The sequence below is a fragment of the Moschus berezovskii genome, chromosome 4, assembly GCF_049115385.1.
Source record: "Moschus berezovskii isolate FMDL1 chromosome 4, NW_MosBer_1.0, whole genome shotgun sequence".
Lineage (NCBI taxonomy): Eukaryota > Metazoa > Chordata > Mammalia > Artiodactyla > Moschidae > Moschus > Moschus berezovskii.
This window is the reverse complement of record NC_142463.1, coordinates 116,326,546-116,351,715: the sequence shown is the minus strand read 5'-3', so window position 1 is coordinate 116,351,715 and position 25,170 is coordinate 116,326,546. Positions and strand designations below refer to the sequence as shown.

At 43.2% G+C, this 25,170-nt stretch overlaps 1 protein-coding gene and 1 pseudogene across 1 annotated transcript; one reads left to right on the top strand and one right to left on the bottom strand.

Moving 5' to 3' along the window:
• The first annotated feature begins 4,600 nt into the window (after window positions 1–4,600).
• On the top strand, window positions 4,601–11,882 carry ITLN2 (intelectin 2). Its single transcript, XM_088834969.1, is given in 9 exon segments — window positions 4,601–4,612; window positions 4,887–4,950; window positions 5,568–5,678; window positions 6,612–6,768; window positions 6,770–6,851; window positions 7,177–7,335; window positions 7,739–7,859; window positions 8,787–8,890; window positions 11,730–11,882. Coding segments are annotated over 9 exon segments (963 nt in total).
• Window positions 11,883–13,131: 1,249 nt separating this feature from the next.
• On the bottom strand, window positions 13,132–13,539 carry LOC129540456 (large ribosomal subunit protein uL13 pseudogene; annotated as a pseudogene).
• Between the last annotated feature and the right edge of the window lie 11,631 nt (window positions 13,540–25,170).

Here is a 25,170-nt window from a genome sequence, read left to right as displayed (position 1 = left end):
ATGAATTACTGAATAAGTCCGGGTGAACTACCATAAAAAATTTCTCAGATGTATAGGAGTAAGAATTAAAAAAGTTGCAAGAATAGACCATAACTAGGCCTAAAACCTGTGTCTGCCACCAGTATGCAGTGACTAAAACACAAGCTTTCAGTACCCCAGTACACTGGATTCTGCAAGACTGAAATGCTAGTGTAGGGTAAAACCAAGATGGGGTTTTAAGTGAGCAATGGGTATGGTGACACTTTTTTAAAGGAGTGTAGTTTTAATTTGAAATTTTAATGCAAATTGTTCCTTTGGATATATAAATTAAGATGTAAAAAAAACAGATTTCATAGTCTTGAAAAACACTAAAATATGTTCAGTTCAGTTCAGTTCAGTCGCTCAGTCGTGTCCGACTCTTTGCGACCCCATGAATCACAGCACGCCAGGCCTCCCTGTCCATCACCAACTCCCGGAGTTCACTCAGACTCATGTCCATCGAGTTGGTGATGCCATCCAGCCATCTCATTCTCTGTCGTCCCCTTCTCCTCCCGCCCCCAATCCTTCTCAGCATCAGAGTTTTTTCCAGTGAGTCAACTCATCGCATGAGGTGCCCAAAGTATTGGAGTTTCAGCTTCAGCATCAGTCCTTCCAATGAACACCCAGGATTGATCTCCTTTAGAATGGACTGGTTGGATCTCCTTGCAGTCCAAGGGACTCTCAAGGGTCTTCTCCAGCACCACAATTCAAAAGCATCAATTCTTTGGCGATCAGCTTTCTTCACAGTCCAACTCTCACATCCATACATGACCACTGGAAAAACCATAGCTTTGACAAGACAGACATTTGTTGGCAAAGTATGTTATTATACCCCAAATATTGGTATTTTGGAACTTAAGAGCACAGTAATTCAGAATGTCAATACATGAATGAACATCTGGAAACATACTCAGTCTAAATGTAATTAAAAAGGTATTGCTTTATTCTCCCAAATTTTGCTGGTAAAATTTTAGAAGTTTGATATATAGTGTAGGAACAATATTTCTCAGCTCCCTCAGTTACTAGGTTGTGTTTTTGCCACTACTTACTATATTGCACATGAGATACTAAATAGTATATACTTGTTCTTGACTAAAGTGGACAGAGACAAAGATTTTGCGAGTGGTATGTATCTATATCTGTCTATCTGGAGGAGGAAATGGCAACCCACTCCAGTATTCTTACCTGGAAAATTCCATGACAGAGGAGCCCCCCAGGCTATCGTCTATGAGTCACAAAGGGTAGAACATGACTGAACGACTAACACACGCACACACACACGCGCGCACACACACACATAGTGCTTCTCTGTGTGTGTCCTGATAGAAGATGATTTATCAAGGAAATTTTTCCACACCATTTGCCTGTTGAAGACCCACAATTAGTTATTCCTTTCACTCCTGCTTGCAAAACGAACACTTTTTCTCCCAGAACCTCGCCTTTGTGATACAGAACCAAGACAGCTGACTCGCAGTGCTGACATTGCTTCCCTGAGGGCTTCCTTTAACGCCCCAGTGCAGTCTGTACATCTCACACCTCCTGAGACACCACAGGCAACACATTTAGCATTTCCCCTAAAACAGAACACAGAACGCCATCCTTCCAACCTCGAAGATTAGTTTCTTCATCAGACGTAAACATGCCACCAGGCCAGGGCCCCATATTTGCGTTATTTCCTGAGGCTGGAAAAAGGATGGTGTGGACTTGTGCCCTGCCTGGTGAAGGTTTCAGCGTGAAGGTGACCCTTTCTGCTCACATTTCTTGGCTAGAACAAGTCCCATGGTCACTTAACTTCACAGAGAAGTGGCATAGTCTTTCTTGTGCCTCCAGAAAGAAGGAACTAATCACAGTGAACAACCCAAATGGCTACCTGAGACATTCCCTGATTAAGCGGCATTAGTGGTCCTTTCCCACGGCTGCAGCAAGCAGCAGAGATGTACGGGAGGCAGGTCAGTCCACTCTCCATTTCTCCCTCCAGCCCTGCCCTCTCTGGAAACAAGTTCAGATGGTTGTGATGTCGTAGAGTGCACGGGCAAGTGTAAGTTAGTAACAATGTTCCAGGCCTTGGATTAGATAGTGGTTTGTATGGGTGTAAGGCATTTGTTTCCTCTGCACTGAACGTGCTGGATGGCTCCTTTATCTTGGACAGCAAAGAGATATGCTGCTGGAGGCCCAGGAGTGAGAGGAAGTAATGTCCTGAACACCAGCAACTGATCCCCCAGAGCAGCCCCAGCAGCAGAGGTGGCCGAAATGAGGTGTCATAGGGTCAGCGGTCAGCCAGAGTCTGGGCAGTGTACAGTGTTGAAAGAGGTTGGGCTGGCATGGGTGTGGAATGGAGATGTAGAACATTGTAAGCCGGTGTAGAACATACCCTGGGGATTATGGGCTTCAAATGTGGACAAGAAATCTCCTAATAATGGGAGGGAATGAAAGCCAGAGAGATTTCAGTTTACTATGGATGCTAGTTGAGCTGAGTGGAACTCCCAGGCTGGTGGACCATAGCAAGTTACACTGTTACACTGAAAAGAGTTAATGATAATTGCACTGTGGTTATATATGAGAATATCTCTATTAATAAAATACAAACATCTATGGGAAAGTGCCTTCCTGTATGCAACTTACCCTCAATTTGCTCAGAAAAAAAGTGTTGTGTGAGTTTGTGTATGCATATAGGGAGAGGGTATGTATGACAAAGTAAATGCAGTGAAACACAAACAGTAGGTGGATCTAGTTCAGTTCAGTCGCTCAGTTGTGTCCGACTCTTCACGACCCCATGAATCACAGCACGCCAGGCCTCCCTCTCTATCACCAACTCCCGGAGTTCACTCAAACTCATGTCCACAGAGTCGGTGATGCCATCCAGCCATCTCATTCTCTGCCGTCCCCTTCTCCTCCCACCTCCAATTCCTCCCAGCATCAGACTCTTTTCCAGTGAGTCAACTCGTTGCATGAGGTGGCCAAAGTATTGGAGTTTCAGCTTTAGCATCAGTCCTTCCAAAGAACACCCAGGATTGATCTCCTTTAGAATGGACTGGTTGGATCTCCTTGCAGTCCAAGGGACTCTCAAGAGTCTTCTCCAGCACCACGGTTCAAAAACATCAATTCTTTGGCGATCAGCTTTCTTCATAGTCCAACTCTCACATCCATACATGGCCATGGGAGAATTGATGCTTTTGAACTATGGTGTTGGAGAAGACTCTTGAGAGTCCCTTGTACCGCAAGGAGATCCAACCAGTCCATTCTAAGGGAGATCGATCCTGGGTGTTCATTGGAAGGACTGATGCTAAAGCTGAAACTGCAATACTTTGGCCACCTCATGTGACGAGTTGACTCACTGGAAAAGACTCTGATGCTGGGAAAGGTTGGGGGCGGGAGGAGAAGGGGATGACAGAGAATGAGATGGCTGGATGGCATCACCGACTCTGTGGACATGAGTTTGAGTGAACTCCGGGAGTTGGTGATGGACAGGGAGGCCTGGCATGCTGTGATTCATGGGGTCGCGGAGAGTCGGACACGACTGAGCAACTGAACTGAACTGAACTGAACTGACTAGACGGATCTTGGTTGGCAAAGTAATGTCTCTGCTTTTTAATATGCTATCTAGGTTGGTCATAACTTTCCTTCCAAGGAGTAAGCGTCTTTTAATTTCATGGCTGCAATCAGCATCTGCAGTGATTTTGGAGCCCTCAAAAATAAAGTCTGACATCGTTTCCACTGTTTCCCCATCTCTTTCCCATGAAGTGATGGGACCAGATGCCATGATCTTCGTTTTCTGAATGTTGAGTTTCAAGCCAACCTTTTCAGTCTCCTCTTTCACTTTCATCAAGAGGCCTTTGAGTTCCTCTTCACTTTCTGCCATCAGGGTGGTGTCATCTGCATATCTGAGGTTATTGATATTTCTCTCGGCAAGGTAGAAGCTATATTTTTGTTTATGAACTATTTTTGTTTTTACAATATTCTGTAAATTTTCAATTATTTCTAACCCCAAATAAGTAAAAGAATGACATGACAGTGTGACATCACATAATTAGGGGTTGGAAATAAGCCATAGTAGGACAGGAGAGTATCCATCAGCTTTTCCAGGGGATGGGAGCGTCAGGGATGGCTTCATGGAGAAGTTTCAGGGGAGACTGGAAGGATGACTACTTGACAGAGGTGTGTGAGGCCCTGGAGCATCTGACTGAGGTGGGAGCAGGACAGGCTGCAGGGAAGAACTGTGAGGTCCCGCCCATCCTGAGAGTCTGTTACGGAAGGGAACACTGTGTGAGTGTCACCTGTGTGACACAGAGTGCTGCCTCCCGCCCCTCCAGACAGTCACACATTCCTTCTCATTGCATGGGCCTGAGGCTCAGGAACCTTCAAAGGAAGAATGCTCCAGGGCGGGGCCTGCAGCCCATTAGGCTGGATGGGCAGGGCCCATCTGCTCAGCACTTTACCTACCTCAGACCTCCCTGCAGAGGCAGTAGCTCGGAGACTCCTCCTGGTAGGGTGCTCTCAGCTCCTGGCATCTGTGAGGAAGGAAGCAGAGAGCCAGTTCTCTGTGCTGAGTCTGAGACAGGATCCCAGTGTGTGGGGAGCCACGATGCCAGCTCAGGTCTGGTCTTGGTCTTAGGGATGGGGAATTTCAGAGAAAGGAGACTGTGACCCCTTAAGGATTTGTAGGGTTGGATGAGGTGGGGTCTATTCCAGGAGGTTCCAGAGTGCCCAGAATCCCATCACTTTCCATTTGAGTTTTCCTTCCTCAGAGAGTTCAAAGAGAAAGGGTGGAAGGGAGAGAAAGGGTGGAAGGGAGAGAAAGGGTGGAAGGGAGAGAAAGGGTGGAAGGGAGAGAAAGGATGAACCAGCCAATGCATCTCCTTTCTACTTAGGGGACGGGAGTCAGGTTTTACCTCCTGCTGTTCCTCTCTGTTGCCACCAGAGGGCTGAGTGAAGGTAAGTCACTCAGGAGCAGCAGTTTTCATCAGCTTGGGTGTGCAGTGGAGCAGAGAGAGTAGAACCATGTTGGATGCTGAAGTCCTAGCCTAGAAGGGGAGTCATGGAGATGCAGAGAAGCCACACTTTGCAGCCAAATAGATCTGTGGCCAGCGTATTGATTGCTGGTCTCTCTGGATGTTTGGTCTGAAACTAAGGCCTGTCCTGGGGCTCCATCTGTGCCTCTGTGTGGCTGAGGGGGCTCGGGGGAGTCATAGTGATGAAGACTGCTTTCCTCTAGCTGCTCCTGCTCCTATGGCCTTGGCCTTGGGGTTCCCCGAGGGTGCTTGGTGGTCAGGGCTGTGTCCCGGGAACATCCTTTCCTAGTCCTCATCCTCACAATTCCATTTATCACAGTAGGCATAATGAGAGTTTTCATGTTTAATTGGTTGTGGAGAAGAATGCAAGTGTTGAGTATGTACTAGATTGTGGTCAGCTAGTCTTGGCTAAGAGAATCCTGACCTCTGGGGCCTCACAGCCTAGTGATGAGCCTGTGAAGTGGGAAGGAGCTAGGAGCCAATGGCCAGGAAGGCTGGTGTGAGCGGCATGAGACTGAGAATTATCCTCACATCCTCTAGCAGGGACGCTTTCTGTTGAGAAGTTCTGGGAGGAGGAAACCTGTGGTCCTTACCTGTCTTTCCTCCCAAGAAGCTGCAAGGAAATCAAAGAAAGTTGCCATAAAGCAGGTGGTGAGTAATAACCCAACTCAGCATCCTTTCCTTTTAACCACTTTTTAGCTAAACAGATCTTGGTCATGGAGATCAGGAGGGGGTGTGGCTACCACTCCTGTCTGCTCTGACTCCAGCTTCCAGCCTAGGAGATTTCTATTGGGAATTTTGAGGCTTTTGGGTCCAACCTAGTTGTTGGAGACATGATCTGAACACAGGGAGAATGTGGTATTCCTGGTGGGTCTTAGCACGATGACTATAGCTCCAATGAGTATAACATTTTTCCTTTCTTGTAAGCTAAGAAGTTAGTTCTGCCCTAGTGTCATAAATTCTGGCAGAAAACAGCCTCCAGAGGCAGAGACAGAACTTTATTGCTCACAATTACAGAAGTAGCCAGAGCATCAGCTTTTTCCTGTGCTGGGGTTCTGGGTCACATCCCATCACAGTGATGTGAAAATGGGCAAGAGATATCTGCCCATGTAGTTTGTTTGCCAAGCGGCTCATAAATTGGGTTCATCAAGCAAATATAAGCCTTTTCGGATAAGACAGTTTATTTTCTCTGGGGCTGAGTACAAGGAAGAACTCTGCACTTAGGGAATCTGAATCTCATATAATGGGCAGCAACCATGCCTGCCCTTACCTCTGAGTTGCAGAGGCCACATCCTGATGTAGACTTGAGATGTGGTCGGGTGTGATTTCTGGCCTCTTCTGGCCAGAAGAAGTCTCTATCCCGAGGGAGATACCATCTCTGTCTCCTAGGATCGCTCTACAAAGCCTTTGGAAAGGTAGCATGGAACAAAGGCAGTCAGTGTCCACAGAGAATTGTCCTCAACAAGCAGATATGTGTGGGAGCCTTCAGGATACATTTCTGACTTCTCAGAGTCTTTCTGGTTGTGGGTCTGAGATGGACCCTGTGCTCTCAGACAGGGGGTCTCTGACTGGTTCCTTCTGCAGATGGCCTGTATCACCTCCGCACTGAGAATGGGGTCATCTACCAGACCTTCTGTGACATGACCTCTGGGGGTGGTGGCTGGACCCTGGTGGCCAGCATCCATGAGAACAACATGCATGGGAAATGCACGGTGGGCGATCTCTGGTCCAGTCAGCAGGGCTGATTACCCAGAGGGGGACGGCAACTGGGCCAATTACAACACGTTTGGGTCTGCAGAGGCGGCCACCAATGATGACTACAAGGTGGGTAGCACCCAGGTGGGAAAGGGTGGGAGCGGGGTGTGGCTGGAGCAGAGCATGTGGAAGGGAGGGTGGAAGATGGGGATGTGGAGGTGGGGCTGGAGAAGAAGAAAGATGGAAGTCCATGTCTTGAATGACAAATTCCTCTCACCAAGGTTGTTTGTGTGGTGTGGTGTCATTGTCTGCTGGAGGGAGGTGGGGGTCTGGGCACTACTGGGCACCTGTTCCCTGGAGCCCTGAGCTCTCAGCTCCACTGAGGACTGTGTGTGTCTGAATTGGCTGGTGGCACCTCCTGGGCTGGTGAAGCTGACTGTGTGTCCCTCTGCAGAACCCTGGCTACTACGACATCCAGGCCCAGGACCTGGGCATCTGGCACGTGCCCAACAAGTCCCCCCTGCAGCACTGGAGGAACAGCTCCCTGCTGAGGTACCACACCAACACTGGCTTCTTCCGCAGACTGGGGCATAATCTGTTCGGACTCTACCAGGTACATGGGGCTGCTGGCTGGGGGTGGAGGCCCTTCTTTTAGTGAACAGAAAGCCAAGTATTTGTAAAGAGGAGTTAAGTCTGCTCTGTCCATATCACTAAGTGGTGCTTCTGCTTGGCTTTCTTCTGCCTCTGGGTCACTGCAAACTAGGGTGCTGCCTCTCTGAAGAACTCTGAGCCAGGAAGTGGGAGAAGCCTGGCGGAGAAAATTATGGGTGGGTAAAGAGGGAGATAAACAAGGGTCTTGAGGCTGGTTAGGGTCCTAGCTATGAGTGCAGGTGGAAGGAATCACTGTTATTCAGTCTGATTTCTGACTATGACATCCGAGGGCATTAAATCTCCTACTTCCCCATATGGCAGCTCGCCTACCGTCCTCACACAGCCCTGTATTTTGGTCCCTGTAGAAATACCCAGTGAAGTACGGAGCAGGGAAGTGCTGGACTGACAATGGCCCAGCCATTCCTGTGGTCTACGACTTTGGCGATGCTGAGAAAACTGCGTCTTATTATTCGCCAAATGGTCAGCGTGAGTATCTCCTTCCAAAACCCAGTCATCAATCCTTCCCTCCTCTCTTGGGGAAAGTGTAAATAAAAATTAATGATTACAAACATTTATGGAACACATATCAATACAGTATGCCAAACTATTTTCTAGAAACTTGAGATGGTTTTGTGTCATTTAATCATCATGATAAACCTATGAAGTTACAATTACTGTCCTCTCCATTGTAGAGGATATAAAGCCAGACTTCATCTATTTATCAAGAAATATTTGTTTTTGTTCTTTATCATCTAAAAAGAATCTCATGCAAAGAGGTAACTTTTTTTCACATGAGGCAGGTGTAAATGTGCAGATGTGAAATACTGAGAACCTGAGCCAGGGTGTTCTTGATCAAGTGAGAACAAAAACAAATTTTTCTTGTTAAATAGATGGATAGCTATTTTTGAAAGAAGACATTTTTTCAGTATGATAAAGCCATAGAACATAAGTCTTTGGTGGGAAAATACAAGCCATCAGTTTTTACCGTTACTGTTTCAACAAGAACAGGTAATGGTAGGTAGGGCAATAAAGTCATGGTAATTGGATGGCAGGTGTGGCTTTGTAAACAGATGGCCTACTTCGATCATTGCTTATTCCTGCTGGACCTCTGGAGATCTCGCTGATCTCCCAGTGGACTCTTATTTCTCCTATGAACTTTAGCATAAAAGTGACTCTTGTGAGCCTGAGCCTTGGTCCTCTTACTCCAGATGGAGGAAGGTCTCTTTCAGCCAAGTTCAGAGCCTGGAGGTAGCAGCCACTGTTCACAGAGGTGTTGGGCTTCATCCCCGCAGCTAGGAGTGTTGGGCTGTAACCCGACCTGTTGATTTAGGGAATCCCTGGTCTGATCAATGGAGAGCTGTGTCTAGTTCCTCCTTTGAACGCTTGGCCCTTTCTCTGCTTCTTCTTTTCCAGGAGAATTTGTTGCAGGATTTGTCCAGTTCAGGGTGTTTAATAATGAGAGAGCAGCTAATGCCCTGTGTGCTGGGATGAAAGTGACTGGCTGCAACACTGAGCTTGTAAGATTTGGGATGATCCATGACGTGTGTGTGTGTGTGTGTGTGTGTACACGTGAACATATGATTGGGGTGTTGATGTGTGTTCCTTTGGCTTGTGTTTTTATTCTTTTGCTGTTATTTTGTGGACAAACTTTTAAAATCGTTAATATTATTTTAAAATTGAGATTCAATGGACATATGACATTATACTAGTTTCAAGCACATAACATAATGATTCTATATTTTTATGTGTTGTGAAATGATCATCACAGTAACTCTAGTCAATATCTACCTCTACACATAGTTGCAAATATTTTGTCTTGTGGTAACAATTTTTAATATCTACTCTCTTGGTAACTTTTTGATGAACAAAATAGTATTATTAACTATAGTCACCAGTCTGTACATTACATTCCCAGGACTTATTTTATAACTGAATGTTTGTACCTTTGACCAATATAATTAATTTACTGTATGGAAGTCCAATTTATCTATATTCTCAATGTATGATTAGTACTTTTATGCTGTGCTTAAGAAGTATTTCCTAATGTTGAGGTCCTGATGATATTCTCACATATTCAACATATAAACTTTATGTTTTTATTGTTTTTCTAGTATTAAGAACATTATAGTTTGGTTAGTGGAGACTGTCTCTGAGGGACATTCTATGGCTGGGGGCAGGAGGAAGAGGGAGTCAAAGTTCTAAGAGCAAGAATGCTCACTCAGCACATTTTCCTTCCACAGCTGAGAAATGTGACCCTGAAGTGAAGAACATCTTCACTTTCCCCTGCAGTTATCAGTTTGTCCATTTCTCAGTCCAGGTGTAATAGCTGTGTCTTCATGGAAGGGCCCCTGCTTATGATTTGGAGGATGATGCAGGTGTGGGCCCTGGGAGTAGGGTGTGGTGTGTTCCCCATACACTGGCTCCCAAGGAGCCTTATCTTGCTCATTAATGCTCATTTGCATGAACCCTTCGAGCACTGATTCGTTAAAATACATGCTAGGGAACCTAGAGAGTGCAGCTATTAGAGATGCAAAGCTGAGAGAGTCATCTTAAGGAACTCAGACTGAGTGGGAGAGAGGTATAAATGCATGATTGCAATCTTATATGGTATCGTCTGAGATAGCAGCATGAACAAGGGGCCCTGGGGACACAATACAGAAGCTTCTACCTCTACTAATGGCACACAGTTGACTCTGCAGGAAGGTGACATCTTTGCTGAATCTCAAAGGATGTGTGTAGAGTTCAACAGGCAGCAAGGGGCAGAGTAGTGTCCTTGAGCATGGGTGACTAACATGTTCAAAATCACTGGGATTTGATACGCCATGGTGTGTTGAGGGGGCAGTGAGCTGTTGTTTAATTTTGGAGCATTGTACTCACATGGGGTAGAAGCAGGAAGCTATGCTGGAAATACCTACAGGAGGCAGGGCAATCAGGGTGTTTACATTATATCCAGGGCATAGGTTTTATGCTGTAGATGATGGGACATATCAGAAGAGTTCAAACAATAGTGACCTGATCCACTTTGGTTTTGCTATGATGATGCATAGCCAGGTGAGGGACCTGGATTCAAGAGTAAGGAATTTAGAGGCAAGAAGATCATGAGGCAGGTGTAAAGGTACAGATGTGAAGTATTGAGGACCTGAGCCAGGATAGCCTTGATAAATTTGAAAGAGCAAGCATGGATGAATAGACAGTGAAATCAATAGTTCTTGGTGATTAAATGACCATGGGGGACGGGAAATGAAGGAGACTACAGACTTGAGGGTTTTGTTTTGGGTGACTGAGTGTTATCAATTAAGATGGGTGACAAGAAAAGGAATAGATTCAAGGGCAACAAGAGAGCGAATTAGTTTTGTTTTGCTGAAGTGGAGTTTTAGATCTAGCGATATGTAGGTGGAGATCTTCATCCGGCAGTTGGATATGGGGTTTCAACCCCAGAAAATGCCTGGCTGGTCATTCAGATTTAGGATGATTATGCTGGTTCTAGCAAAAGTCATGGGAGAAGACAGGCCATCATTGGGAGAGTGAGGTGTGGACAGAATTGTGAGGAATAGCATTTGGGGGATCCAGGTGACTGCAGCCACAAAATTTAAAGATGCTTGCTCTTTGGGAGAAAAGCTATGACAAAACTAGACAGCATATTTAAAAGCAGAGAAATCACTTTGCCAACAAAGTCTGCATAGTCAAAGCTATGGTTTTTCCAGTAGTCATGTATGGATGTGAGTTGGACCATAAAGAAGGCTGAGCTCTGAGAATTGATGCTTTTGAACTGTGGTGCTGGTGAAGACTTTTGAGAGTCCCTTGGACAGGAAGGAGATCAAATCAGTTAATCCTAAAGGAAATCAGTTCTGAATATTCATTGGAAGGACTGATGCTGAAGTTGAAGCTCCAATACTTTGGCCACCTGACGTGAAGAGCCAACTTATTGGACAAGATCCTGATGTTGGGAAAGATTGAAGACAAGTGGATAAGGGGCAGACAGAGAATGAGATGATTGGATGGCATCACCAACTCAATGGACATGAGTTTGAGCAAATTCAGGGAGATAGTGAAGGACAGGGAAGCCTGGCGTGCTACAGCTCATGGGGTTGCAAAGAGTCGAACATGACTTAGTGAATGAACAACATAACAATTGAAGAAAAAGAGTGAGCAAGGGGTCTGAGAACAAACATTAAGGAAGATAGAAAGGAATTCAGGAAAACATGGTTTCAGAGTCCACTGGAGGGAAAGGGTTGTGAAGGGAAGAGGTCAAGGCAAATAGAAAGAGGGCTGCAATTACAGGGGATTCGACCATTAAGAGCTCACTGGTGTGTTTATAGCCAACCCCTCACTGTGTCTTCTCTCTGCCCCCCCCAGCACTGCATTGGTGGAGGAGGATTCTTCCCAGAGGGCAATCCAGTGCAGTGTGGGGATTTCTCCTCCTTTGACTGGAATGGATACGGAGCTCACTGGGGTTACAGTTCCAGCCGGGAGATCACTGAGGCAGCTGTGCTCCTGTTCTACCGCTGAGAGCTGTGTGGTGTGAGACACGGAACCCAGCTCCTAAACCCAAACCCCCAGAAATGGAAAAATGGAATTTTAACAAGGAGGAAGGGGAATAAACTAAGTCACTTTGTGCTGTCTGTGGTTCTAAATTTCATTGAGCTCCAGAGGGATGTTTTAAAATGAGGCCTCCGATTCTGGTGATTTCTACTTTAGGCATTCTGTTTGGAACTTCAGGTCTCAGGTATCCTAGACATGTTTCCGTCTCTTTCTAGGGAAACCCTGTGGGAGACTGAGGAGCAGGGGAAAATCATTCTCCTTAATTTTCCTACCATACTGTTATTGGTTAGTCAAATCAAGTCCTCAACATAAACATCTTGAAGAGGAAAAGATGACCATTATATAAATTCAGTAGAAAAAAAAAAGAAATTGTGGTCATAACTGCGCATTTCCTCCAGTATGACAGTTGAGACAGTGTCCCTAAAATGAGTTGGTACTATTTGCAACATCTCTGTATTGGGGAGGGTTCTCACAGTATCAAGAAGTTCACTGACACCTAGCAGGATGTCCTGCAACTCAACCCCATTTTGACCCAATCAGGGACCAGCACCATTTAAATCAGTTTTGCTCAAGGGTCAACTGTGTTTGCTTTTTTTCAGTATCTTCCTTTTTTTTTTCCTGCCTCCCTAATAAATCTTTTCCTTGTACTAGCTCACGCTAGATTTCTGTCCTTCTCCTTTATCCCTTCTTTCTTACTCCTTTTTGTTACCGCTTCCCTTATTTGTCTATCCTTATGTCAGAGTGTTACATTTCCAAACTTCCAATCTGCTGGTCTGTGTGTGTAAAGCCAATCTACTGACACAGGGTTGTGGTGAAGGAAAGTGCAGCATTTACTGCAGGCACTAAGCAAGGAGTTTGGGTAGCTAATGCTCAAATCCTGGCCCCCAAATGCCCCACTGTCTTTCAGGGAAAAGTTTTTAAAGACAGGATGGGGAAGAGAATTGTTCTATGCAAGATCAGAAAGTCAGCATTCTTCTTCTTTGTTGGTGAGGTTTGGGACTCAACATCATCAGCCTTCTTGTCCAACTCATCTGGAGTCTACCTGCTTGTGGTCAACACACAGTTGACTTCTTCTATCTGTTGTGGGTTTCATTATCTGCAAATCATCTTGAAGCATAAGGCTCAGAAGAGATTTGTCATCTGGAAGGAATATGTTTGGAGTCCTGGCAAACTTTTTTTCTCTTTTTTGAAAAATAAGCAGTCATTTTTATGGGTCTTAGATTAGTAATCCACGGGTCTTGAGGACCTCTGTGCATTTGTCAGTTTTCTTCTCTATGTTCTTTTCAGCCTGCTTCTGTAGCCTCATGAACTGCTTTTTAAAAGTTTTTTCCAGTAACAGATGTTGACCTTCTTCTTTCTCTTCTCCAGTGTGGCTGAGCCAGGTAGCCTAGGTAGGCAAACTTGCATGTGGGTGTTTGCACAATCTGGCACAATCTTGAGGATGGCAGGAATCACCATCCACTTTTCTCTTGTCATAGGGTGGTGGGATCACATAAACTACCTCAAGATAGTCCAGAGTGACCTGGCCTTGCTTGGTAGTATGGGGCACCATGTTTTACAATGTCCACCAGAAGATGCAGCTAGGGGGGATGTGGTAGGGGCTGTGTGAGGAACTGGTATTCATGTGCTTGCTGAGGAAGGCCAGGCACTTCAACTTGTTTCTGTAGAAACTGCCAGAATATAAAATGGAGAAAAGACAGTCTCTTTAACAAGTGGTGCTGGGAAAACTGGTCAGCCACTTGTAAAAGAATGAAACTAGAACACTTCCTAACACCATACACCAAAATAAACTCAAAATGGATTAAAGATCTAAATGTAAGACCAGAAACTATAAAACTCCTAGAGGAGAACGTAGGCAAAACACTCTCCGACATAAATCACAGCAGGATCCTCCATGACCCACCTCCCAGAATATTGGAAATAAAAACAAAAATAAACAAATGGGACCTAATTAAAATCAAAACCTTCTGCACAGCAAAGGAAACTCTAAGCAAGGTGAGAAGACAGCCTTCAGAATGGGAGAAAATAATAGCAAATGAAGCAACTGATAAAGGATTAATCTCCAAATTATACAAGCAGCTCCTGCAGCTTAATTCCAGAAAACTAAGTGACCCAATCAAAAAATGGGCCAAAGAACTAAACAGACATTTCTCCAAAGAAGACATAAAGATGGCTAATAAACACATGAAAAAATGCTCAACATCCCTCATCATCAGAGAAATGCAAATCAAAACCACAATGAGATACCATTTCACACCAGTCAGAATGGCTGCTATCCAAAAGTCTACATGCAATAAGTGCTGGAGAGGGTGTGGAGAGAAGGGAACCCTCTTACACTGTTGGTGGGAATGCAAACTAGTACAGCCACTATGGAGAACAGTGTGGAGATTCCTCAGAAAACTGGAAATAGAACTGCCATATGATCCAGCGATCGCACTCCTGGGCATACACACCGAGGAAACCAGAATTGAAAGAGACACATGTACTCCAATGTTCATTGCAGCACTGTTTATAATAGCCAGGACATGGAAGCAACCTAGATGTCCATCTGCAGATGAATGGATAAGAAAGCTTTGGTACATATACACAATGGGGTATTTTTCAGCCATCAAAAAGAATGCATTTGAATCAGTTTTAATGAGGTGGATGAAATTGGAGCCAATTATACAGAGTGAAGTAAGCCACAAAGAAGAACATCAATACCGTATATTAACGCATATATATGGAATTTAGAAAAATGGTAACCTGAACCCTGTATAAGAGACTGCAAAAGAGACATAGGCATTTAGAACAGTCTTTGGGACTCTGTGGGAGAGGGTGAAGGTGGAATGATTGGAGAGAATGGAATTGTAGCATGTATATTATCATAAGTGACCAGTCCAGGTTCGACGCATAAATTTTCCTCTGTTCATTTCTTTGCAAAAAAAAAAAAAAAAAGAAACTGCCAGAAATATTTGTTTCCTCATAGTGCAGGAATACTACCTTCTGGTCCAGAAGCACTTGCTTGCCCAGGACGGCTGCCTGACGTCCCAGGTGATGGTCTTGTCATCACGCCTCAGGACCTTCCCCTCCACCATCTTTGGCAGCCACCTGGGAAAGAAACTTTCATTACTTAAACAGGATGATGAGCCTATAGGCATTTACTTTTTATAATTCATTAAACTGTAGATTTATGTTTTATATCCATTTCTGTATGTTTGTCAACTTTTTACAATATTTTTTTAAAATTTTATTTATTTATTTTAAATGAAGCAAAGATGAATATTTTTAGAGATAAAAAGTACAATTCACAAAGAAGATAGACAACATAAACCATTAGACACCTCAACAACAAAAAAAGTAAGGCAAAAATCAGAAGAAATACAAGGGAAAATAGAAAATATATATAGTGAGACATATTAACATTTCTCTGAGAATATTTTATCAAATGCAGAAAAAAGAAGAATAGGAGCATGTTGAATGATGTCATGAATAAATATAATAGATTTATATTTTATTAGTTTGTATTAATCACATCCTACACAAATATATTTAAAATTTTGTATCTCATGCATTGTTATTAGATGTCTATAAGACATTTAGAAAAACTGGCAAAAAGATAAACGTTACTAAATTTCAGAAAGTAGAATTCTTTCTTGAGTGTGTATTTCAGTTATACATATACATATATATTATTTTTGAAGTTATTTTCCATTTAGGTTAATATATTGACTATAGTTTCCTATGCTATACAGTAAACTTATGTTGCTTGTTACATATCTATTTTTTAAATTAGAAATCTAGCTTTCGATTCATACTAAGTCAAACAAGTGGAATCAAAATATCATAAACCTTTTAGTTATGCAAAAATTCATGTTTTCTGAAATATATGTATTATGCATATTATTTACATATATGTGTACAAAAGCTTTCCTACTATTCTTGATAAAAGCTTGAAAAAGAACTTCAAAATAAAAAAAAAAAGAAGAGATGGAGGAATTGGAAAATAAGTTAAATGAAATGGGCCCTCTGAATATGAGATAGAAACAGTGAAACAAATCAGATAAAAGTAAAAGATCCTCATACAGTCCAGTTGTTTTTAAACATGGCTGCTTGTCAGAAACATTTGGAGCTATGGCAAAAAAACAAAACAAAACCAAAAACAAGTAACACCCGGGCATTTGTGTTTCTCAAAAAATTCTAAGATAATTCTGATATGCATATGGATTTTAAAAAGTGATTACAGGTTCTTCTAGTAAATGGGAACTTTGATGATATAGAATTCTATAGTGTTTCTGTTGACCAATCATGATACAATGATATTAGGGGAGTAGTAGTTACATAATCACAATATGTAGATGTTATGTAGAATATGTAGAAAAGATGGTTATCAGTTTTCACAATCAATACCCAGACAAAAATAGAAGATAATTAAAATTGCAAGCCATAATGAGAACATGATTAACCTAACAATATAAATAATTACATACAATTTTGGGGGGAGTCAAGCAGAGTGATGTGGTAAGTAGAAGTGCATACATGTACCTGTTTTCTTCTGCTCAGCTAGTCTATGTCTTTTGGTTGGTGCATTTAACCATTTACATTTAAGGTAATTATCGATATGATTCTTTGATCATAATAGGTATGATCCTATTACCATTTTCTTAATTGTTTTGGGTATATTTTCTGCAAGTAGGGTTTTTCCTTCTTTTGTTTTCTGCCTAGAGAAGTTCCTTTAGCATTTGTTGTAAAGCTGGTTTGGTGGTGCTGAATTCTCTTAACTTTTGCTTGTCTGGAAAGCTTTTGATTTTGAAAGGTTGTTGCGGAATGACACAAAGACACCGGGATCTTGGCCTCCGAAGGAGAACTCAATCCCGGGCCAGAGACGAGGCTTGATCGCTCAGAGCTTTTGTGTAATAAAGTTTTATTAAAGTATAAAGGAGATAGAGAAAGCTTCTGACATAGACATCAGAAGGGGGCAGAAAGAGTGCCCCCCCTGCTAGTATTCAGCTGGATGTTATATAGTCACTAGCTGTCTGTTAATGAAAGAAAGGAATGTCTTAAGGCTTAGAATGGCACCACGCCCCTCACCCATAAGATGCATTTTGGGATAATTTTGACACCAGATTCTTCATCCCGGGCCATAAAATGATTACCTTGAATCTTGTAGAAGGGCAGGTTACCATACAAATAGTTTCGTTTTACATAGATTAAGGGAACAATATCTGAGTATAACATAGAGGTTTATCAAGTAGGCCCTGAACGGACTTGAAGATAGAGTCTGGGGTAAATGCGTAGTACATTAACATATCTTAAGACCAACATTTCCATAAGAAAAATGCATTGGTTAACTCAAGATTTGAAAATAGTTCACATGGAAAAGAAATGCAAAAAAGCAAAATGGCTGTCTGAGGAGGCCTTACAAATAGCTGTGAAAAGAAGAGAAGTGAAAAGCAAAGGAGAAAAGGAAAGATATAAGCATCTGAATGCAGAGTTCCAAAGAATACCAAAGAGAGATAAGAAAGCCTTCCTCAGCGATCAATGCAAAGAAATAGAGGAAAACAACAGACTAGGAAAAACAAGAGATCTCTTCAAGAAAATTAGAGATTCCAAGGGAACATTTCATGCAAAGATGGGCTCGATAAAGGACAGAAATGGTATGGACCTAACAGAAGCAGAAGATATTAAGAAGAGGTGGCAAGAATACACAGAAGAACTGTACAAAAAAGATCTTCATGACCAAGATAGTCACGATAATGTGATCACTGACCTAGAGCCAGACATCTTGGAATGTGAAGTCAAGTGGGCCTTAGAAAGCATCACTACAAACAAACCTAGTGGAGGTGATGGAATTCCAGTTGAGCTGTTTCAAATCTTGAAAGATGATGCTGTGAAAGTGCTGCACTCAATATGCCAGCAAATTTGGAAAACTCAGCAGTGGCCACAGGACTGGAAAATGTCAGTCTTCATTCCAATCCCAAAGAAAGACAATGCCAAAGAATGTTCAAGCTACCGCACAATTGCACTCATCTCACATGCTAGTAAAGTCATGCTCAAAATTCTCCAAGCCAGGCTTCAGCAATATGTAAACCGAGAACTCCCAGATGTTCAAGCAGGTTTTGGAAAAGGCAGAGGCACCAGAGATCAAATTGCCAACATCTGCTGGATCATGGAAAAAGCAAGAGAGTTCCAGAAAAACATCTATTTCTGCCTCATTGACTATGCCAAAGCCTTTGACTGTGTGGATCACAATAAACTGGGGAACATTCTGAAAGAGATGGGAATCCCAGACCACCTGACCTGCCTCTTGAGAAACCTGTATGCAGGTCAGGAAGCAACAGTCAGAACTGTACATGGAACAACAGACTGGTTCCAAATAGGAAAAGGAGTACGTCAAGGCTGTATATTGTCACCTTGCTTATTTAACTTATGTGCAGAGTACATCATGAGGAACGCTGGGCTGGAAGAAGCACAGGCTGGAATCAAGATTGCTGAGAGAAATATCAATAACCTCAGATATGCAGATGACACCACCCTTATGGCAGAAAGTGAAGAGGAACTCAAAAGCCTCTTGATGAAAGTGAAAGAGGAGAGTGAAAAGGTTGGCTTGAAGCTCAGCATTCAAAAAACAAAGATCATGGCATCTGGTCCCATCACTTCACGGGAAATAGATGGACAAACAGTAGAAACAGTGTCAGACTTTATTTTTTTGGGCTCCAAAATCACTGCAGATGCTGATTGCAGCCATGAAATTAAAAGACGCTTACTCCTTGGAAGGAAAGTTATGACCAACCTTGATAGTATATTAAAAAGCAGAGACATTACTTTGCCAACCAAGGTCCGTTTAGTCAAGGCTATGGTTTTTCCCATGGTCATGTATGAATGTGAGAGTTGGACTGTGAAGAAAGCTGATCGCCAAAGAATTGATGCTTTTGAACTGTGGTGCTGGAGAAGACTCTTGAGAGTCCCTTGGATTGCAAGGAGATCCAACCAGTCCATTCTAAGGGAGATCAACCCTGGGTGTTCATTGGAAGGACTGATGCTAAAGCTGAAACTGCAGTACTTTGGCCACCTCATGCGACGAGTTGACTCACTGGAAAAGACTCTGATGCTGGGAAAGGTTGGGGGCAGGAGGAGATGGGGATGACAGAGAAGGAGATGGCTGGATGGCACCACCGACTCTGTGGACATGAGTTTGAGTGAACTCTGGGAGTTGGTGATGGACAGGGAGGCCTGGCGTGCTGTGATTCATGGGGTCGCAGACAGTTGGACATGACTGAGCGACCGAACTGAACTGAACTGAACTGAACTTCAGGTGAAACCAGGTGACATTACGGCAACACAGTATTTTAAGAGAAACTTCCTTTTAAATTTGTATAGAGAAGAAAAAAATATCGCTAGTTTGTTTCCTCCTGCCGCTTAAGAGAGATAAAAATGTCTGACACTTGCAGGCTATTTCCTCCATTTGGAGACCCCTGGCCTTCCTGCCTGTTACCCTCTCAATTTCTCCATCAAATCTGAGGGAGAATCTTTCTTGGTAGAGTCTTGTTGGCTGTAGGTTCTTTCCTTTCATCACTTTAAATATGTCATGCTGTTCTGGCTTGTACAGTTTCTGTTGAGAATCAGTTGATAGCCTGATGGGAGTTCCTTTGTACATTATTTGTCATTTCCCCTTTGTTGCTTTTAATATTTTATCTCTGTCTTTAATTTTTGTCAGTTTGATTACTATGTGTCTTGGTGTGTTCTTCCTTGGGTTTAACCTGCCTGGGACTCTCTGGACTTCCTGGACTTGGTTGATTATTTCCTGTCCCATGTTAGTAAAATTTTCAGCTATTATCTCTTCAAATATTTTCTCAGGTCTTTTCTCTCTCTTTTCTCCTTCTGGAGCCCCTATAATGCAACTGTTGGTGTGTTTAATGTTGTCCCAGAGGTCTCTTAGGCTGTCTTCATTTCTTTTCATTCTTTTTTATGTATTCTGTTCTGTGGCAGTGATTTCCACTGTTCTATCCTCCAGGTCAGTTATCTGGTTTTCTGCCTCAGTTATTCTGCTATGGGTTCCTTCCAGTGTATTATTCATCTCTGTTTATTTGTTCTTTAGTTCTTGTAGGTCTTTGGTAAGCATTCTTGCATCTTCTCAGTCTTTGCCTCCATTCTTTTTCTGAGATCCTGAATCATATTCACTATCATTATTCTGAATTCTTTTCCTGGAAGGTTGCCTATCTCCACTTCATATAGTTGTTTTTCTGGGGGTTTATCTTGTCCCTTCATCTGGGATGTAACTTTCTGCCTTTTCATGCTGATTAACTTTCTGTAATGGGGTTTTGTTTTAGCCACTGTGGGATTGTGGTTCTTCTTGCTTCTTCTGTCTGCCCTCTGATGGAGGAGGCTAAGAGGCTTGTGTAAGCTTCCTGATGGGAGGGACTGGTGGTGGGAAAAACTGGATCTTGCTTTGGTGGGCAAACTTTATTTTCTTGGGCTCCAAAATCATTGCAGATGGTGACTGCAGCCCTGAAATTAAAAGATGCTTGCTCCTTGGAAGAAAAGCTATGACAAACCTAGACAGCATATTAAAAAGCAAAGACATTACTTTACTGAGAAAGGTCCATCTAGTCAAAGCTATGCTTTTTCAAGTAGTCATGTATGGATGTGAGAGTTGGACCATAAAGAAAACTGAGCATCAAACAATTGATGCTTTTGAACTGTGGTGTTGTAGAAGACTCTTGAGAGTCCCTTGGACTGCAAGGAGATTAAACCAGTCCACCCTAAAGGAAATCAGTCCTGAATATTCACTGGAAGGACTGATACTGATGCTGAAACTCCAATACTTTGGCCACCTGATGGCCAAAGAGAGAAATGACTCATTTGAAAAGACACTGATGCTGGGAAAGATTGAAGGCAGGAGGAGAAGGGGATGACAGAGGATGAGATGGTTGGATGGGATCACTGACTTGATGGACATGAGTTTGAGCAAACTCTGGGAGTTGGTGATGGACAGGGAAGCCTGGCATTCTGCAGTCCATGGGGTCACAAAGAGTTGAACATGACTGAGCAACTGAACTGAACTGAACTGACTGAACTGGTGGGCAGGGCCTTGCTCAGTAACGCTTTACTCCAATTATCTGCTGATAGGTGGGGTTGAGTTCTTTCACTGATAGTTTCTTGGCCTGAGGTGACCCAGTCCTGGGGTTTATGGGCTCTATGGTAGGGTTAACAGGGACTTCCAAGAGGGTTTACACCAAGGAGAACCTTCCCAGACAGCTGTTGCCAGTCCCCTTGTCTCTGCAGTGAGCCCCTGCTGACTCTCCAGTGCTAGCAGGTAGTTTTGGTTCAGTTTCCCATGGAGCCACTGCTCTGTTCCTCTGAATCTTGGTGTGCACAAAGTTTTGTTTCCCCCAGTCCTGTGGAAGTCTTATGATCAAATCCCACTGGCCTTCGAGGTCAGGTTCCTTGGGGATTCCCAGTTGCTTTGTTGGGTCCCCAGGCTGGGAAGCCTGGCATGGGGTTCTGAACCTTCACCACAGTGGGAGAACTTCTTTGGTGTTATTGTTCTCCAGTTTGTGGGTCACCCACCTGGAAAGTATGGGGTTTTATCGTGACTGTGTCCCTCCTACCATCTTGGTGCAGCTTCTTCTTTGTTTTTGTAAGTCGGGTATCTTTTTTTTTGGTAGATTCCAGTGTCCTCCTGTTGATGGTTATTCAAAAGATAGTTGTGATTTTGGCGCTTTCACAGGAGGAAATGAGCACACATTCTTCTACTCCATCATCTTGAAACAGAAGCCTACAATATTCTTTTTAACAATAGAGCATAAACAACTCACTGGGAGAAGCTAGACTGGATGCAAGTTTGAAATGGGGATGGCTTTTGGTTAACTATTCTCTCTTTACACAGATAATTCTTTTCTTTTTTTTTGGTCTACAATGCATTTTGAATTATGTTGACATGGACTGGTGATTGACGATAAATCTGAATTCACAAAAAGCAATTCTCTCTCAGAATCAATTGTTTATTTCTTCTATTACATTTTTACCAACCTTCTCTACCTTACAAACATTTCTAGCATGTTACCACACACAATCCTGCTTCAACCTCTTTCTTTTCTCCCCAGTTTAGGCTGTCCTGTACTGGAAAGATCAGTTGGCTGTAATCCCCACCTCCTAACATTTCCCTACTTTCCCCAGCCCCTCTTCAAGTCCAGTGCTCTCACATTCCTTGCTGCTTCCAGAGTTTCCCTCTTAACTTTTCTCTCTAATTCCTAACTTCTAGTGCACAGGAATTTCAGAGATGAGAGAAATTTATCTACAAGGCACAAGGGCACAAAATGGGGAAGAGAAAGGTAGAGAGGGCAAGTGCCAGGCGTTTTCACAATCCCACCGGCCTGCAGCGATGTGTCACTCTTCCTTTCAGGTACATGAGCAATGTAAGTCTAAAGGCTATCCTGGAAACCTGTTTTCAGGAGCATTTCTGGTGTTATTTATCTTAGCCCATGTCTTCCACGATAGAAACCTGAAGCAAAGATGAAAGTTCTAACAGGTGAGTTTCTAGCTACTGATTCAGAAAATAAGGGTTAGGGGAAAATGGAAGAGATGAAGAAAACATTAGGAACTATGTGATTTGTGATCACTCTGCCTATCCTTTTATAGTGATTCTGGAAGAGAAACAAAAAGGCAGTGTCCTGACCAGAAATCATCCCAGGTCCTGTGGTGCATTGTCCAGGGCAGGAGACAGTTTGGCTGACATCTGCTATTTCCATATGAGGAACAGGATCAAGGAGGGGCAGAGAAAGAGGAACGGGGATCGAGTGAAGGGGTCAGGGGATAAAGAAAGACCAGAGAAAAAGAGGAAGGGAGATTAAGGAAAGACATAACCAAGTTGAGGTGCCGGGGGAAAGGTCATTGATGAAGGAGAAAAGGAGTGAGAAGGGCTTCAAACATCCCAGTGACACCACGTGTGGCTGAAACAAGCTGTCCCCACTGAGCTCTGCTCAAACTGTAGACTCAGGAGCAAGAGAAAGGGTCATCACTGTGTTAAGCCCCTGGGTTTGAAGTGGCTTGTGGCACAGTTGATAACTGATCCAACTTCACGGTGTGGAGATTGAGCCTGGTGCTCTAGCTGATGACATGAGTATTCTTAGTAGGACTGTGGAGGAGCTTATGGTTTACAAGGACCCTTGCTGGCAGCAAGGTGGGGAAAGGATTGGAGGGGGCCAACATTGGACACAGTGAGGATTAGGAATGGTGCCTTGCAGGAGGCCATTTCAGGAGTGCAGGCCTCAGCAAGAACTTGTTCTATGGTCACCAACAATATCCCATGTCCAGATGATTAGTTTGAGGCAATCAAAATGATTCCATGATGGATTTTTAAATGGGTAATGGATATGGCGACATTTTTTTTCAGAGAAGTGTAGTTTTATTCAATTTGTATTTTAATGCAAAGTGATCTTCACGGTTTATATTATGACATATAATTCAGGTATCATACTTTGAAAAACATGAAAGTATTTTATTTTATCCCAATATTCATATTTTGGAATTTAAGCACACTGTATTTCAGAATATAAGCACGTGAGAAACCTGTACTGCCATCATACCTCCTCTCAGCCAAGCCCAGGTTGTCGGGCTGCTTGAGGCCTCATCCAGCAATGATACGCCATTTTGGAAGAAGTCACTGAATACGTATTTAGTCACATCTTCTCAATAGTTCCATGTTAGAAACAGTGTTCAGCAGAGGATAAAGCCACGTACTGATGCCAAAATAATGAACATCTGGAAGATGACTCAAACCAAATGTAATTAAAAATGCATTGTTGTATTACCCTAAATTTTGCTAGTCAAATTTTAGGGGTTTGATGCACAATGTAGGAACAATATTTCTCTGCTCCTTTCCTTGGATAGGGAGGCTATTTGTCACTGGTTATTATAATGCCAGTGAGATACCAAATAACAAATACATGCTCTTGACTGAGGTAGTTGTAGACAAAGATTTGGTAGCAGTATTTTCGTATGTGTAAGTATATGATGGTTGCTTCTCTCTGTGTGTATGTGTCCTGATTGGAGAGAATTTATCAGTGAAGTTTTTCACACTGTTTGCCTGTTGAAGGCCCAGAGTCAGTTATTCTTTTCATTCCTGCTTGCTAAGCAGACCAACTTTTTCTCCCTGAGAACTTCTCCCTTGTAATACAGAACCAAGAAGGCTGACTCACAGTGCTGACGTTGTTCCCTGAGGTCTTCCTTGAACGCTCCAGCTCACCTCCTGAGACACCACAGGCAACACTCTTAACATTTTCTTACAACAAAACTTGGATATCATTGTTCTAAGCTGCAAGACGAGTTTCCTCATCAGCTGTAATCATATCACCAGGTCAGTGTCCCACGTGTGAATTATTTCCTGATGCTGGAGAAAGGACGATATGAACTTGTGCTCTGCCTGGTAAAGGCTTCAGCCTGAAAGTAACTCTTTCTACTTCTATTTCTAAGCTAGAATAAGTCCTGTGCCCTGCTTGTCTTCACAGAGAAGAGGCACAGTCTTACATGTGCCTCCAAAAAAGAAGAGAACTAATCACAGTGAACAGCCCTAGTGACTACCTGAGGAATTTCCTGATGAAATGATATTAGTGGTCAATTCCTTTTGGTTGCACAAAACAGCAGAGATGCATGGGAGACAGGTCAGTCCTCTCTCCATCTCTCCTTCTCTCTCTCCTTCTTCCCAGCGCTAATTCAGGCAAAAAAGATGAAGGGAAGCACATGGGTAAGTGTAAGTTACTAATATCATTACCGTTCTTGGGTTGGCTAGTGGTTTCTAAGTGTGTAAGGCATTTGCTTTCTTCAGTGATGAACATGGCGAATGACTCCTATACTCTGGACAACAAAGAGAGGTGATGTTCCAGGTCTGGGACTGAGAGGGAGAAAGCAGTGCTCTGAATGTCAGCAACTGGTTCCAGAGAACAGAGCCAGGCAATAGCAATGATTCATTATTGCTATTGCAATCATAGGGTCTGTGGTCAGCCAGGGCCTGGGCAGTGAACAGTGCTGATATGACTCAGACTGGCATGACTGTAGAATGGGGATATTTTGTTTGTTAGTCCACATAAAAGATCCTCTGAGGATTATGGGCTCCAATGCAGAAAGGAACTCTCATAATAATGGGAGGGAATGAAAACCAGAGACATTTCAGTACCATAAGTATCAGCTCACTGGGACTCCTGGGCTGGTGGATCCTAGGAAAGTTCCAGTTTCAGTTTCATGAAAAAAAGTTAATGATAAGAAGTTGATGAATGCA